Below are 17320 nucleotides of genomic sequence, written 5' to 3'. Positions count from 1 at the left end.
GCCAATTGAAAATTGTCAAGACGAAGCTGAGGTCAAGGCTCCGGGCTGACTATGTAACAGATCTTCTGACCATCCAGCTACAGTAAGCAGAAATAAAAGATTTCGACCCCAAACCTGCCATACATCCATGGCTGGCAAACGATTCATCTGTGAGGTCAAGAAGGCCCGACACTGGCTATGTGTTTACAAGGCCAGACAAACACACATCGGATTCCGATTATGACCCCGTGATCATCCCGTCATCAGATTCCGAATATGACCCATCATCGGATTCAGAAATTGAAGAAGAGCCCCAAGTAGATTGAAGACTCAACGTAGATTGAATGTCTTGCTTAGATAAACTGTTGTTACTGTTATTGCCATTGTATATTTCCATGTTATGCCACCATTCATTATTGTCGTTTTAAGGTGGTTTTCCCTGGGTTGGCCCCGTGCTTCCCACGACAATCTTGTTTTTATCAGTAAACGGGACAGACCAGTGCGATCTCGTGCGGACCAGTGCAAATAGTGGGCCACTGCGAAAAAAAGTTAAGGTTGAACCCTGGTAATGCTTTGGAACCTGAAGTAGAAAACTCCATTGATGAGCAGATAATTCCTGCCAAGACAGTTTACAGTGGGATTCGACAGCACAATCCAAAAAAAACCAAGAAATGGGGATTTAAAAACTTTGTGCGGTCTGGCACTTCGGAAATAATGTACTATTTTTTATACCAAGGAGCTACAACGTCTGGAGATGGACAAAAGTGTAGTGGATCATATGCAGTATTGAAACTAACAGAGAAATTACCTCAACATCAAAACTTCAAGATTTTTTTGATAACTGGTTTTGCTCTTTGCAGTTATTATTACAACTAACCCCATGGAATTTTTGGTCAGTGCCACATTGAGATCAGATCGAGTTAAACAGTGTCCTCTGCCCTCCGAAAAGGAATTAAAAAAACACGGTCGAGGGGCTCATGCCTATAAAACTGATGCAAACTCAGGACTTACAGTTACAAAATGGTTTGATAATAAAATGTATCCAAATGGCTTCTACGTACTGTGACCCAGATGCTGGTGGTCCCGTTAAACGATGGGACAGGGTCAACAAAAATTCGTTGTTCATGAGTTCAACAAGAACATGGGTGGTGTAGATCTTTCAGACATGCTGATATCTCTTTACCGTACACAAATCAAATCTAAACGATGGTACAGTATTTAAAAGTATTATTTCATTGTGTGGACATTTCGAAAGTCAATGCTTGGCTATTGTACCGCCGACATTGCACGCAATTAGGCATATGTAAAAAAACAGTCAAGTTTACTCAAATTTACACTGGAAATTGCTTCTCCACTGAATCATTCTAGAGCCAATGTTAATGGAGTTGGCTGGCCCTTGAAACAAAGATCAAGTGGTATGTCTAGCACCCCCAGAAAAGCCCCTGTAATGCCATCTCCGGTTGCAGACATCCGCTTTGACAACGTAAGTCACTGGCCAGAGTACAAATGTGACAAAAGGCAAGCTTTGTAAAAGTGGCCAAAGCAGGGTGTACTGTATGAAGTGTCATGTTTGCTTATGCTTGAGCAATGGTCTAAAATATTTGTTAATTGTTGGAAAAAGAGCAAAAAGTGTATTATCATGAAATCCTGACGTGATAGCCAAATTTTGATTTCAGATTCAAGCTCAGCGCACCAAATTTACTTGGAAATGATTGTTAGTTTGTCCTGTAAAAATTTCTGGTTATAATACTTATAAATTAATTAGCAAATGGATGTTTTTTTACGTTTGTTTTCCATTTTGAAAAGCATTCTGAATACCCCTCCCCTATCCTGTGAAAATCCTGCATATGCAGGCCTTAAAACTCGTTTTTTTTTTGGAAGCCATCGTGGCCTACTGAGAGCTCTTTCTCGGCGGCCAAATCTGTGTGCTTGGAGGCCAAAATACAAATATCGATAGCACAAGTAAATAGAATTTAACTTGCAACAATGCCAAAATGATCACTTAGTGTTGTTGAAGTCTGGGCGACGTCCTGCTATAGAATCGTTGTACCATGCAATAACTGCTTTATCGGGATTGTAATCCGGTATTGCGGGACCATCTAACAACACTATTTAAATTGTTTCAACTGCATACCGCCTTTCATAAAACCTGACCATTTATATCTTTATGATGTCACCGTGACCATTGAGGGTGTGAAGTCACTAACCCACAGCGGAAACATTTTTCAACTCTGAAGACACGTGTTTTCCCCTCGGATGTCAACTAACCTACGCAGACAACAAAATCCATCATTTTTACATTGATTCTACGTTTGCAGTCGTTAAATCAGGGTAAAAATGACAAATTTTGTTATCTGGGTAGTTCTCCTTTTGAACACGTTCTCCTTTTTAACAACGACATAAACACGACAATATTGCCAGCCGATGTAAATTAGCACTTCGGATTAACACTTTGTTAAAATAAACGTTGGGAATTACAAACAAGACTTATAGCTGGTGATCGCAGCTGGATATTTTCCATGCAATAGCAAAAGTTTACAACAACAGTGGTGATTATGACGCACTGACCTAATTCTGCGTCACTCTTTGATACTAGATATTTTTGACAGTTAATCCACGATCATTTTATTGCGAAATTAAATAATTAGCTAAATGAAACCGGCAGCCAAATTGGCCTACTGAGGAGGTAGCACCGGCGGTCATTCAAGCACTACTTAAGGCTTGATATGCTTTAAGGCTTGATATGCTACTGTCTGCAGTATTACCATCAAGCACTTAGCACCTAAATATCCTGACGCCACAGTGTATGCACCTATTTAGCAGGCACCTAACTGTCTGCACCAAAAATGCGTGCTCAAGGAAATTTGTCATTTAGAATGGTTGTTTGTGACAATAAATAATGTTACTACAGTACAATTTCACCTGGCCTTGTGTACACAACAAATGCCTACTAACATGGATTGATGTTTTTCAGTTATTAGTTAAACATCTATTTGTGACAACACTTTTGTGCACAGTGCATTAATTTTTAAGAAAAACAGGCTGTCTGCTCTGGTGACTCCAACATTTATGGCAGCAATTGGTATGGAATTTTGATGAGCTTGCACAATAATTCTATATCCAGACCACACCTGCAGAGAAGAACCAACAACTAAAATACCATCACTGTTATTAACTTTGTTTTTAACATGTTTTACAGTGTCCATTGGCACAGAATCACCAAAAAATACAACATCAGGCTTTAAAATTCCACCACATTGTGAGCAGGGTGGAACTTCAAAACTTAAAACATCTTTATCGCTTACAAATGCATCGGCATCAGGACCAACTCCCTCAGCATCAGCTGTCCAATTTTCATTCAGTTTTTGCATTCTCTTTTGAAGAAATGTTCGATCTGAAATTTCTCGGCAGTCCAAACATATAACTCTATTCATACAACCATGCAGTTCAGTGAGATTTTGTATGCCAGCTTCCGTATGCAAACCATCCACATTTTGCGTCACATGCCAATGAACTTTTCCAATTTTTTCTAACTCATTCAATTTTTTATGTGCAATATTAGAACGACGTGTTTGAAATGCTTGCCAGCCAAGATAATTTCTTGCCCAGTACTTCTGTCGCCCTTTAGCGGATGCAATAAACTCTTGGTGCTTCATGGGCTTGTGGTTTGTACGATCATATAAACCAACGCCCTTGGACCGATAATCTGGAATGCCAGATTCAGTGGAAAGTCCAGCTCCAGACACAATCAGCAATCGGGTTTTGTCACACATGAATTTATTCAATTTGTTGATATCATCTGAACTTGGAGGGGCAGCTGCAGGATGAAAAACAGAGACTTTGGTGGAATTTTCAGTAGGAACAGAAGCTGAAGCACTATGAGCATGTTGTGAAGAAAAGTGTCGTATAAAACAATTGTATAAAAAAGTTGGTTTTATTTGCTGAATCATACTGTTCGCAAGACAAGCTAGATAAAACAGGTTTAAAACAATTAATTAAACATGGATACAACCTAATTCGTACCATGAACAATTCGTACCGTCAGTTCGTACCTTGAAAAGATCGAGAGAAAAAATTAAAAAAGCCGAAGTTGTTGATCGCAGTTTCCGCAAACATTTTAAAATTTTCCACAAACAAATAAAAACTCTTAAGATCATTACCAGAAATTTTAAAATGTTTGCGGAAACTCCGATCAACCCTAACCTTTTTAAAATGTTTGCGGAAACTCCAATCAACCCTAACCCTTTTTAAATGTATGCGGAAACTGCAATCAGCGATTTCGGCAAACTCTTAGGATCATTACCAGAAAAACTGCGGAAAAACAGAAACTGCGATCAGCGATGTTCTGTTTTTTCTCTCGATCTTTTCAGTTTGTTTGTTTGCGAATACCGATACCCTAACCTTTTTAAAATGTTAGCGGAAACTGCAATCAGCAACTTTAGCTTTTATTAATTTTTTCTCTCGATCTTTTCAAGGTACAAACTGACGGTACGAATTAGGTTGCACCCATTAAACATGGACTAATTACTCAACTTTGCTCAGCACTTTGAATGCATTGATTTGAAAACCATAAAAAAATAGAAGTTTAAAAATTAAACCTTGCTTTGAAAATACTTTTTACATGTTGGTTGTTCAAACAAAATATATGTCAGCCTACAATGCTGTAAATATTTAAAACATAAAGACTATTAGTCAAGCTTGATACTAATGTAGCCTAATTTTATACTCAAAATTATGTTGTGCTTTTTTCTTTTTTTTGAGAAAATGTCAAGTACAATCTGATTTTTTATGGTAGCCTACTGTGCTTACAATTAGTCTATGCTCGATATATAATTGAATTAAAGTGGCTAGAAAAATATTTTTTTACATCTACACAAAATGAAGCTGCATAATGGTCTTAGCATCCTGTTTATGACAAAACAACTTGACAAAAAATTAGGGAAAACGCAGACTCTATTGAGAAAACCAGGAAAGAAAAATCTGAGAAGAACCCGATAAGTAAAACTAAGCCAACCATATCTATCAGTCTTGTGGGTTATGGGTTATCTAGGGTGATTTTTTGTTACTAAAGGGTTATTTCATTATAATACAAACAAAATTTTCAAATTTTGGCACCACCTACTTTTTTTATTGACTTAAAACATGCTTCTCACTTTTCTGAGAAGAATGGTGCAAATTTGATGAAAATCAGACCAGCGGTTCTGGAGTTATTAGTGAAATACCCTTAGCCACTAGGTGGCTTCATAGATAAGGAGCAATAGAAAAACGGCAATATCTCAAGAACCGCTCAACATATTTGGATAATTTTTAGCTCTAACCCCATGTTTTTCGGGGTGGGCTATCTGTTTATAAACACTAAAAAAAGTTTTGGCTACTGCTTTTTGAGATAAAATAAAAATTAGCCTTTTGTCGTTACGCACCAATAAAACCATGATGCGTAACATTGAAGAAAAATTTTCTTTCTTAATTGGGTAGAGGAAAGATTGATGCAAAGTTTGGCAATGTCCCCCCCTCTCATAGGGCCGAACGTGAGAGACTCGCTAAAACCTTTTTTTCGTGCTAGCGTCAAAAGCCAATAAGAGCCCCTGGCCGCCAAAAGTCTTCTTGTTTGTTTGTCGTATCCAGGCTTACACCCGGTGGTTGAAGATTTAGGTTAAGTGGACGGGAAGGCAAGGAAGCCAATCTTCGTGTCCACCTTTAGGCATGCCTTTAAGTGTTCTAAGTCAGTGGTTCTCAACCGCCGGTCCGCAGACCGGTGCCGGTCCGTGTAATTTTTTTGCTGGTCCGCAGAAGATCTTACTTTCTGCAAAGCTTATTTTAATGTGGAGTCATTAGCATATTGTAAAATTGTGATCGCACCATGAAACATGCACAGCTGTAAAACTGACATATCTCCACGTAAAATTGAAGACATATCTCTACGTAAATAAAGGTGAACTTTTTGATGACCTAACTCTGTGCCGTTCAGTGGCGTAGCCAGAAAAACAATTTGGGCCAAATATTTGATGAATTGAAGAGGACGACAAAGTGTTTGATTTAAGCCATCGCCACCTGATGTGCAGTGACGTATCCTGGTGGGTTGAGCAAGGGAAGCAATAAAAGTGGTGGGAGTTGGAGCGTGCCGAAGGCACGCGTATTCTAAGGGGTCCAGGGGCATGCCCCCCCGGAAAATTTTTGCAAAATTACACTCAAATAATGGATCATAGCGCTTTCTGGAAACACTTTTGGGTAATATTTGTATGAAATTTATTAGCAGATAAACAGCTGTTAACTTATTAAAGGTAGCTCTTGCACACAAACGGACAAAAACTGCGGCTAAAATTAGAGAACACCAAAACCTCAGCTACACAAAAACTCAATAACTACACAAAAACCCAACAGAGTAAGCCATTCTGAAATTGCTTCCACAAATTAGTTAAAAGAAACGTAAATCGCGTAACTTTTGCGCGATTTACAATTTGCAAAATTTATTGGTGTCTTTCTGTGTGTCTAAAACAAGTCCTTGGGGGTGTTAATAGCCAGATGTCTTGGAAAACGTTATAAATTTCTACAAATTTTATTATATTTTCAACAAAGGGCTCAACTTCGGAATCCAAAGTTTGAAAATTTGGGGGGCCATGGCCCCTTTCGCCCCCCCTGGCTACGCCTATGGTGCCGTTGATAATGTTTTTGTTGCAAATTGCGTGTGGTTTTCAAAAAGTTTTGAAACACAAAGATACATATCCAAATGGGGAATTTTGTCCTTAATTTTGAAAAAATTCAAAGTCGTTGGAGACGAAAATTTGAAATTAGATAAATTTGAAGTTTCGGGATAAAGTCAGGCCTGCAATTTAAATTTGCCAGAACCGGAGTTTGAGAAAGCAAAGATCTTGTTTTTCAAAGACTATGCGGAAAATAGCGCTTCAGAATAAGTTAGAATGAAAACAAGCCAATTTGCTGTGGAAAATGCTGGTGAAATGGAGTGGTAAAAAAAGTAAAAAGAGGTGCTAAGCATTGTGAGTCAACACTTCAAAGAGTTGGCTAACAATTTTGACGATCATTTTGCGTAACATGAAGATCCTCGACATGGAAACTTTTGGATAAACAATCCATGCATCGATGATGTCAACACATGCGACTTTAATCTTCATGAAAAAGTCTGATCGAATTACAATATGTTGTGCTTCTACTTTGCAGTCCAGATTCGAAAAACATTATTGTCACACTTCTGGTTATCTCATGCAAACGAATTCGTGCCTAACTTGTAGAATTTTGACGCGAATTCTACGTTAAAGAATATCTTTCTCACTGGCGCCAAACAGTGGATTGGATTATTATATGCGTCGCTCAGTTAATACGGTTATGCGCCTACAACAGACAGAAAAACAAGCCAAGTAGATTGAATCTGAACGCGGTCTTGAGTTCTGTTAGTTTATTGTGGCAGATAGGTTGCAAGATTACAAGTCAGAAGATCACAAGGTCACAAGATCACAAGTTGCAGGTCGAAGGTTCAGTCACAAGGTTGCAGGTCGCAAGGTCACGGGGTTGCAGGTCGCAAGGTCGTTTAACAAACTTAGTGGGCAGATATAGGCTACTTCAATTCTAGATAGAGCTGGTGATTAGTTCAGACTCACCGAGACAGCAATCAGGGCTTGAAGTGATAATCCGTACAAACAATAATCCAAATAATAATAGTCGTAACAGTCATACAGCAATTGATTCTACTAGTGCATCTTATTCAAATAGAATACAAAATGTACAATTAGTAAATGGTCAAGAAATATTTCACATAAAGTTTCTCAATTTATGCTTAAGAGTTAAGATTTAAACATCTCGTTTTACCAAATGCAGCTAATACAAAACTCAACGGAATTTCTGGTCTATGCTCTCAAACGTTCGCTTTGCTAAGCCTTTTATGCTGATATTGCAAAACACAAAGAAGATGCGCTATATAAAGACAACGATAAGAAAAAATAGCTTCAGTAATATGCCTTGGTTGAAGCAAGCAAGCAGATAACAATCGTTCGCCAACGTTGATAAAACATCTTTCAAGATGCGGCGAAAAGCTTCGAAGAAATAACGCGTTTAGCCAGTATTTATAATCACATACAGACACACAACATTTAGACGTTGAATTACCGTTGGCCGTGCTATGCCAACGTTTAAATGGATGATGAAAAACGACGATTAATTTTCAGCCCACAAGATGACATAAATTGTTTTTTAGAGCAATAGAAGTTAAAAATAGCATTTTAAAACAACACACTACAGATATTCTGGTGCCGTTTCATGAGTCACAATCCTTGCAAGTTTCAGTTTCTCGTCTAAAAACTGACAGCAATTATTTAACTTGTTTTTCGGGAAGAATAAGGAATTGCTAAAAATGTAAATTGTTTTCGTACAAGTCGATAGATCACCAACTCCGTGGAAAGAGATATATGGATTTAAGTAAACACAAGCTTTATGTCTGTAAAAGTAACGTAATAATTCTATCAGCACGAAGACGCGATTGACGTTTCAGAGGTTTTCTTAAAACAACAAAGAATAGAGTGGCTGCTACTTGACATGTTATTCAAGTCGATTATAAAATTAACATAACTTTCAAAACAATCGATTTGATGGTAGCCTAACTGTTTCAACTAGCTCTTTAGAAACGACAATTCTTTTTCATCTCTAGCTTTAATAACAAAGCAAATTAAGTAACTGATATAGTGCCATCAAATTGTTTTTTTTACTTATTCTCACCGTATCTCGCTAATTACTGTATATTCGCTTTTTCCTTACCAGTAGCCTATGCTGTGTTGTATGTATAGCCTATGCCATTTTGTATTTCTGCATCGCTTCTTGTATTCCTGTTTTATATTGTACTCTTAAATTTCGTGTGTGTATTGTTTTATATTTTGTAATGTATACAATATATATTTGCGTTCAACTCCCACACCGTTCCATGTCAAATAAGCTATGACACCACACGGGTGTGGCAGACTTGATGACCAGTTCGGTCCTTCTGCCACTCCCATCATCGTCAGCAAACATTAAAACAACCTAGTTCACATTGTAATCTTGTATTGTTTTTTCCACATGTGCTGTTGATGCAAATAAATGAACTTCTCTCTCTCTCCCACTGACATTGATATTGTATGCAAATGGACATTTTTCTGTTTGAGTTGATTTGATTGCCGTTTTATTCCAATTTTTGTCCTGAATACAAATCATATGCTAAAACCTTGCATTATGGTGCGTAACGACAACTTTGGTTAACAAAACGTTACAAATATTCATTCTATTCACTACGATCTTTGGTTGCCGGTCCGGGAACATTTTTTAAAAATTTTGCCGGTCCCCCACTGTTAAAAGGTTGAGAACCACTGTTCTAAGTAACCGGAAGAGTCTTTCCCAACAACACACCGGTAGTCTACCTCAAATCCTAAATAAACATCTAGCTAAAATTATGATGCTGGCCAGGCGCGAATTTATGGGGGGCCCAAGGGGCCCGCCCCCCCCCCGAAATTTTGTGAGCAATTGTTAAAATTGCATGGTTTCCGCATCAAATGGTTTGATATGCTTCTAAACAGCTGACATTAGTCCCACGGCGGATTTAACTTATCCCGGGGGGATAATTTTTTGTTATTATTATGGTTGAAGTTATCAATCGATCAGACTTCGTTATTTTCTTTCATACAACTTCAAATACATTTTAATAGCATCATTTGTTGGAGCTGACTCAGCTGAAACTAACGCTGAACCAAATGACGTCAGTTGAAACAATCTGAAACCTTGAATGGTTGTTTTATAGTTTTTAGTCTTCATTATAATTTCAATCAATTACTGTAGCCTATATGCCTGCAAACGTACAAATATCCAATTGGTCGTGGACACTGCATACAGGGTTTTAAACCAGATTTCAAGTTTACTTTGCATGCTTAGCAATTTTTATTCAAGCAAAATTTATTTTTTAAACATTCGCAATTGATGAAAATGGCTGTTTTAATGTCTCTTTCAGTGGTTCTCAACCTGGAGTCCGCGAAGCGATTTCAGGGGGTCCGTGAAAGTTTCCGAGTTTGCAGCATGATTGATAAATTACGAAATTTAAAAATTGGTTGGTTGTGCTATAGGCCTATTTGTGTATTACCGTGATTTTCAAACTGTACTTTCGAACGAACTTGTGCGATGTCCTTAAAAAGTTTAAAGGTTTGGTTTCTTAACTAAAATATATCATATAGTAAATGAATTAATTTTTTAATAAGGCTTTGTTCAACTTAATTCTTTTGAGACAGCAGTCTATTGATCAATGCTTAACTTAGAAATGCTAGCGTTAGTTAGCAGTCTATCGCTACTTACAGTTTTGCACTGACAAAAATTATAACGAATTAATATTGATTAAAAATGAAAAAAGGGAGAAATTGTTTGTAACGGTCGCAAAATTCTATTGATTTTTGAAAAAAAATTATTGAGAAACAACAAATCAACATATAGATTACTGATTTTTGATGCTGTATGCCAACATAAAGCTCATAACATAACTTCGTCAATGTTATGAGTCGTCATAAACGCGTTGCGAGTTCAGCAAATTTTTCTAAGTGTGTCGCTTCGAAACTTATGAGACGTTTGATTCCATTATAGGAGAAGCGATATATTAAAATTTCAGATAAAATATTTTTAAGGGTCCGCGACTGCTTCGAAGGTACCAAAGGGGTCCGCCAAAACAAAGAGCTTGAGAATCACTGGACTCTATTTTATAGCATATCGTAGCCTACCTATATGTCGTAGTAGGCTATCATTGTTCATATCTGTTTTATCTTTTTCTTTCTTTTTAATTGATTTTCAAACTTTCTGGCCCGCCCCAAAAAAACTCCTTGATCCGCGCCTGATGCTAGCACAGAAAACCTATCCTGCCCTAACTAAACTGAATCTGTAGTGCCAGCCAACTCTCAACACAGGGGCGCAGGAACGATTTTTGACTGGGGGGCAAGATTACGAAAAAAAAGCACTTTTGTTTACTAAAAGGTCAATTTTTTTTCAAGTTTTAAGATAAGATATAGCGATAATGCTAATCTATCAGCTCACTATGTATTGAATAATGATAGCCTACAAGTGTCCGGTATACAAAGAAGGGCATCATGCTGTGTGATAATGATGTAACCTGCTGTCAAGCCTTAAAGCAGCCTGCGGCCATGGCCGCTAAGTAGTGCTTGAATGACCGCCGGTGCTACCTCCTCAATCGGCCAAGTTTGGTCGCCGGTCTCTTCTAGCCAATTATTTAATTTCGCAATAGAATGATCGTGGATTAACTGTCGAAAATATGTAGTTGTAGTATCAAAGAGTGACGCAAAATTAGGTCAGCGTGTCATAATCGCCACTGTTGCATTGTGCGGGAATATTTGTTATATTGATGGAATATATCCATCTGCGATCACCAGCGCTTTAAGTCTTGTTTGTAATTCCCGACGTTTATTTTAACAAAGTGTTAATCCGAAGTGCTAATTTACATCGGCTGGCAATATTGTCCTTTTTCTGTCGATTCGATGTTGTCGGACATTGAATCGTTGTTAAAAAGGAGAACTAGGTTAGATGACATCCGAGGGCAAAACATTTTTTGATCATATTTTGCAAAAATTATGTTTCTTTTAGTAATGTCCTTCACATCATTAAAATACTTATTTTATTACCTTGCCGTCATCGTCAACACATGTCGAACGTTGTTTTTCGTTGCTAAAAAGAATTCTAGGGAGTGGCAAACTTCTTTGAAATCAGCCACATTGGAGACACTCGTGCGAGTGTCGTTAGATGGTCCCGCAGTACTGGATTACAATCCCGATAAAGCAGTTATTGCGTGGTGCAACGATTCTATTGTAGGACGTCTCACCAGGCCCAGACTTCAACAACGCTAAGTTTTCATTTTGGCATTGTTGCAAGTTTAATTCTATTTAGCCTACTTGTGCTATCGTTATTTTCATTTTGGCCTCCAAGCACGCAGATTTGGCCGCCGAGAAGGAGCTCCCGGTAGGCCACGATGGCTTCCGAAAAAAAAACGAGTTTTAAGGCCTGTACTGTGTTGCAAAATTTTGTGCGTAAATATTATTTTGAGGCAAAAATGAAAGATTATATTTAGGCTAAAAGCGAATAGCAGAAATTGTTACATTGCAAAATGTGCAGTAGCTTACATGACTTTAAAAGGGCACCATTGCCCTCCCATCTGCAGAAAAAATGAGGGCAGGGGGGCATCCGTCCCCCCGCTTCCGGCGCTTCTGTCTCAACACTATGTCTGCCTTTCCCATCTAACTACGATAAAACAATAAAATACACCAGTATCTCAGCTTTACTGCACACGAGGTGGACTATAAATACACCAGTATCTCAGCTTTACTGCACACAAGGTCTGACTACAGAAACTACTGCTGAGATAGAGAAAATGAATCGTGATTATAACAACAGATTTATGACGTAATAAATGTTACTAAGAATTGAACAACAGACGGAGTACAGGCTGCAGCTATCCAACATCACGCAAGAAGCAACTCGAGCTTTTAGCTGTTGTTCTATCCTTAAATTTTTTAACGTGTGCTAGCTGTCTCTTTGTAAATCATTTTCGTGTTTTACTTTTTATTTATTTTTGCATCACTTCATTTCTCGTGCTGTGTGGCACTGTGCAGCCTCATTTTGCAGCCTGCCGCCGAGCCAGAACCGCCAAGTGGCTGCTACGCTGTGACGTTTGGCTTCGATCACCGCAAGCTCGCGCGAGAAACTAAATTAGTCTCGCGCTTGCCTTCAGATGATCTCACATTTTTTGACTACGTGGAGCAAAATTCACCAGTTTTTAGTTTGGTTGAGCTGCAAAACGGTCGTTTATTTTGTTTATCACTAGAGTTGAGAAAATGAAAAAATAAAGCAAAAAGTGCACAATTGTTTCTCATTATTTGCTTGGAGCTATAAACTTAGACCGAAGAAAGGAAAGAGAACAAGCCCGTTTGCGCACAACGCCACTGGCTAGGGAATGTGCCGCCCGGGGCGGATTTAGTCCAGTCGTTGAAGCGACAAAAAGGGCCGAACCTTGACTTAATTGGTGTAAAGCTGAAACTTTGCACATTGTTTCTGTTGATTATGTACATTGACCAAAAAAAAATCCCCGTGAAAATCTTTTGGTGAAAAAATGTTATCCGCATTTTTTGAAAATCCGCCATTTTTTTTTTCTCAAATTGGCGGATAAACAAAATTTGAATATTTTTCCGAAGTATCGTCATACTACGGCTTCTTTATAATATGATATTATCATTGTCACAATTAATTAGCAAGTAGGTACTCAATAACAACTATATTTGACTTTAAACGAAGTGACATTAACAAAATATTATATAATAGCCTACGCTAATGCATAATAGTTCCAAAAACGATAATTTTGTTCACTTATAGTCAGGTCAATATATGGTTTGACCGCAAAAAATTCCTACAAAAGGTTTTCCAACGGTTTTTTCTAGTATTTATCATCAAGAATAATATATTAAAAATGAATCAGAGCACCGGAAAGTTGTCATTTTCAAGATGGCCGCCAAAACAGTATAATGACAATAATTCACTTAATATTCATGCTAGAGCTCTAATTCTGGCGTCTATCCCTAGGTTTAAGGTGGTAAGGAATTCATTAAAACAATTCAAAATGAAATTAACTAATTAGTTTAATGGAAAGGCTTATTAAGTTATATGAAACCAAACCAATAGTGAAACACTGGCAGTACAAGAATCGCAGACCACTTATTAAGTTATTTACATTCAGTTGCTTAATAAGTCCTGGTCATCATCCTCATCCAGTAATGACTGATTGTACGTATTGTCACAGGCATCAAGTTGCACTGTCCACATGCTGAGGTACAGGGTAGATTATTCTGCCTACACCTGGCAGTGCTACAGGCAGTTGTGCAGTTGCAGTGGATAATCCATAAGAAGGAATCTGGCTCCGCATTCATGTCCGACTCTGTTGTCACAAACTGACTGCCTTCCAGTTTCCAACCCCACCCGCAAGTTTCCATATCACTCTTCTGTCCTAGCCAGACCATCATTTGGTAGTAAACCCTTAGACGATGAAATTTTGTTGATGACGCAGTAGGTGGTAGGCGTTCTGGTGTCACAAATGATTGGGAAGAGACTACTTTTTTTTTAGTACCCTACTCTGTAGTAGTGCAATGACGAGAGGGAATCCGTCCGCGTGCCCCTAAAAATCACAGCCATCGCTTGACAATCTTTGTTTACAATGGATGCTGCTGTCTGCTTTGGAAGAAGGAGGTAATTGACACAGTCTTTCAGAATAGCATCACCCTTTGAAAGACATTTTTTCTTACCTACACCAAAGATTCTTGATGTTGTGTCATATCCAGTGTAGGCATGTAGAAAAAGTAAATGGGAACATAATTTTTCACCCATCACCATTTTCAGTTCGTTTATATGATACACTTTGTCAGCATTTTCCTTGTCGGAACGGAAATATAGATCTCTGTTTACTTGTTGCGCATAATGAAAAAGCAGGACCAACAGATCTGTGTCTTCTCCAATCAACGTTGTCGAGTGTGACACTGCACTAAGAACAGTAGCCTTCACAATCGGAACATCAGCATCCCCTGGAGCAGTGATCACTTCGCAGCCTTTAGGCTATCCCGAAGTGTTTTACTGATCGAATAGGTCGATCATTTTTTTGTTCATGTTCATGTACATTAACGTTATCCTCGGCCACAACACCATTCACAATATACCTCAGGGTTTGATCTTGAGAAAAAGGTACATAACCAGCCAGTGATGTCTTCTACACTTCATTGGCAAAGCGGAGTTGCATGATTTCAATCCTAGTCTTCTCTGTGATGTTGAGTTGTGATATGCTGTGCTTTAGAATTATACGGTTTGCTTTCTGACCCGATGTCAAGGCAGCAATCATTCCCATCCCGTGGAAAGTCCCCTTCCCATCCAGGGTGATGATATTATGATCAACATTGTCAGCTGCAAATAACATTGTGCTTTCGAGTTGGTCTATGTTCTCTAGAACAATGGATTCTGACGCTACACAATCAGCTGCATTCTTTTCAAACCTCAGGACTTCTGCGTAAGAAGAACAGTATCCCATATTGTGTAAACTGTAAAGTATCAACAAGAAATCTCGACCTGTACAAATGATGTCCTTGAACAGCAAGACCAATTTGCAATGGTGCAATCACCGCTCGCGGTCTGACGATCTGGTCGGTCGAGTGGTGAGAACGACAGCTTGGCCAATACGTGCAACCTTTTGCTTTGTGTCTTTTCCTACAAATAAAGAACCCAACAGTGTTCGCAAAGTTTCAGGCAAGTGGGCTACATTAGAGCAGGACCAAGATTGAGTGTCGGTTGCGTAGCCAAGTGGTGAGAACGTCTGCGCGACGTTCGAAAGGACGTGGGTTTGACACCGCTCCAGAGCACGCGGCTGTGTCTCGGCAAAGACACTTAATGGCAAGCCAAAATAAGGGGAGCAGCTGACTCGAAGACTATAAGTTATGTCACTTCGCTGCTTCCTGTCGTCTGTTATCGCAGTGTTACTGTATGTTATGTATCGCAATGGGCGCACATAAAATACGATTACTATTATTATTGAGTGCGTCAGTGCTTGGATAGTGATCATTAACAGATGGAACATCATTTTTGATGATCTTTGCCGCAGTTATAACTATTTCTCTTTTTTGTGACTCTTTATCATTCTCATGCCTTGTTTCTAGGTAATGAGATCGGAGGAATTCGGATGTCTTCTCTCTCATAGTAACAATGTCATGAAGGCCCTGACCTTCAGTTATATAAATAGATTCATTGATTGGGTCTTCAGATATTTTGATCCATAATAAAGGCAATCATCATTTGCTAAAAACTCCTTCATTTTATATCTGAGGTCTGATATCGTTAACTGTTCTTTATCATTCTGTTCAAGATGTGAACACATCTTTAGAGATGCCTGGTCCTGTTCCTCATCCTTCGGTCGCCCAGATTTTCGACGTTTTGAAAACAAACAATGAGTCTTACTGCCAAAATTGCCATCAAGAATTCGAACACTTCGTTTCCTCGTGACGCAGGACCCACTTTCCTCTCTGTTGTTCTTAAGCTGTATATCGATTAGGTTGGTGTAACGTTTACGACAGTCTATGTGTACTTTTCGACCAGCTATCGCAACAATGTTGTCGCCTCTATTAGTACTGGCAGCATTAATCCCATCAGCACCCTTTTGACGCAGTATACTGGAGGCTTCAGAAGCTTGAATATCCTTGTCACAGATCGTAATTTCTTTGCAGGCATTTTCCCTGAACCCCTTTCCGTGTATCCGTAAACTTCCTCCGACAGTCACGGTGGACCAAAACTTTGCCAATGTGAAATAATTGCAGTATGAAATTTACTTTTAAATGAGCACCAACACTAACAATAATTTCATAAAAATTGAATATTTCAGTATTTGTACATCCGCCATTTTGAAAAAAATGGCGGAATTTCGAAAATAGCGGATAACTTTTTTTCACCAAACAATTTTCACGGGGATTTTTTTTTGGTCATTGTACACAATGAACAGAACCAATGTGCAAAATTTCAGCTTTACACCAATTAAGTCAAGGTAAAACCCTTTAACGACTGGACTAATTCAGATTTTGCCGCCCCTTTAAGAAAAAGCATGTGAAAATGAAATGCGTTTTTTTTATCAGATTATAGTCAAAATCAAAAATCGTAGTCTGAATGTGCTGCCCCCAAACGTGCCGCCCCTCCCTAGCTACGCCACTGTGTATAATTCATCTTATTAAACACGTTTGCCGAGTTGAAGAAAATTACGAAACCGTGGCCGAATTTGGCATGTCTTCATTTTTGTCTTGAGTCTTTTTCGTTTTGTGCGTGTTTTAATGTTTAATTGCAAAATTACATATAGCCCAGTACTGCAAATAGGCAAAAATTAGATGAGGGAAAATGGCCAGGGTTTATTACAAATGCGTTCATTGGGTAAAATTTAGAACGTAAGACTAAAAGTTGCCTGTAATTAAATTTTCATGTCAAGTTCAGTATTTGTGCCTCTGGAGTGCCCCCTAATCAAATGAGACAAGCTACGCTACTGGATTAAGCTACTGTATTTTAGATTAGATGTCGATAAACCTTTTCTGAGGATTGTGGAATGTAAAGTTTTTCCCTTTTTTAATTTCTGTATACACGGTCTCGGCTAGCAGAGGTCGGCCAGTTTTTAGGTTTTTCATTTTTCTTCCCTTCGACAGAAGTCGTTTTTGCCATAACTAGAGCCTTGTCACCATGTAATTATATAGGCTGCGTAAAGGTTACGGTATCTCAACTAAAAACTACCCTGTATTCATTAGCGATTTAAACGGAA

At 38.4% G+C, this 17320-nt stretch overlaps 1 protein-coding gene across 1 annotated transcript; it reads right to left on the bottom strand.

The window, feature by feature from the left end:
• Nucleotides 1-2960: 2960 nt before the first annotated feature.
• LOC145783996 (NAD-dependent protein lipoamidase sirtuin-4, mitochondrial-like) lies at nt 2961-3929 on the bottom strand. The gene has a single exon (XM_082595754.1). The coding sequence runs from the start codon at nt 3927-3929 to the stop codon at nt 2961-2963; it is 969 nt and encodes a 322-aa protein (XP_082451880.1).
• Between the last annotated feature and the right edge of the window lie 13391 nt (nt 3930-17320).

This window comes from Aplidium turbinatum, chromosome 15 (genome assembly GCF_918807975.1).
Source record: "Aplidium turbinatum chromosome 15, kaAplTurb1.1, whole genome shotgun sequence".
NCBI classification, from domain to species: Eukaryota; Metazoa; Chordata; class Ascidiacea; order Aplousobranchia; family Polyclinidae; genus Aplidium; species Aplidium turbinatum.
The sequence above is the reverse complement of the archived record's forward strand: the minus strand, read 5'-3'. Positions and strand labels throughout refer to the sequence as shown.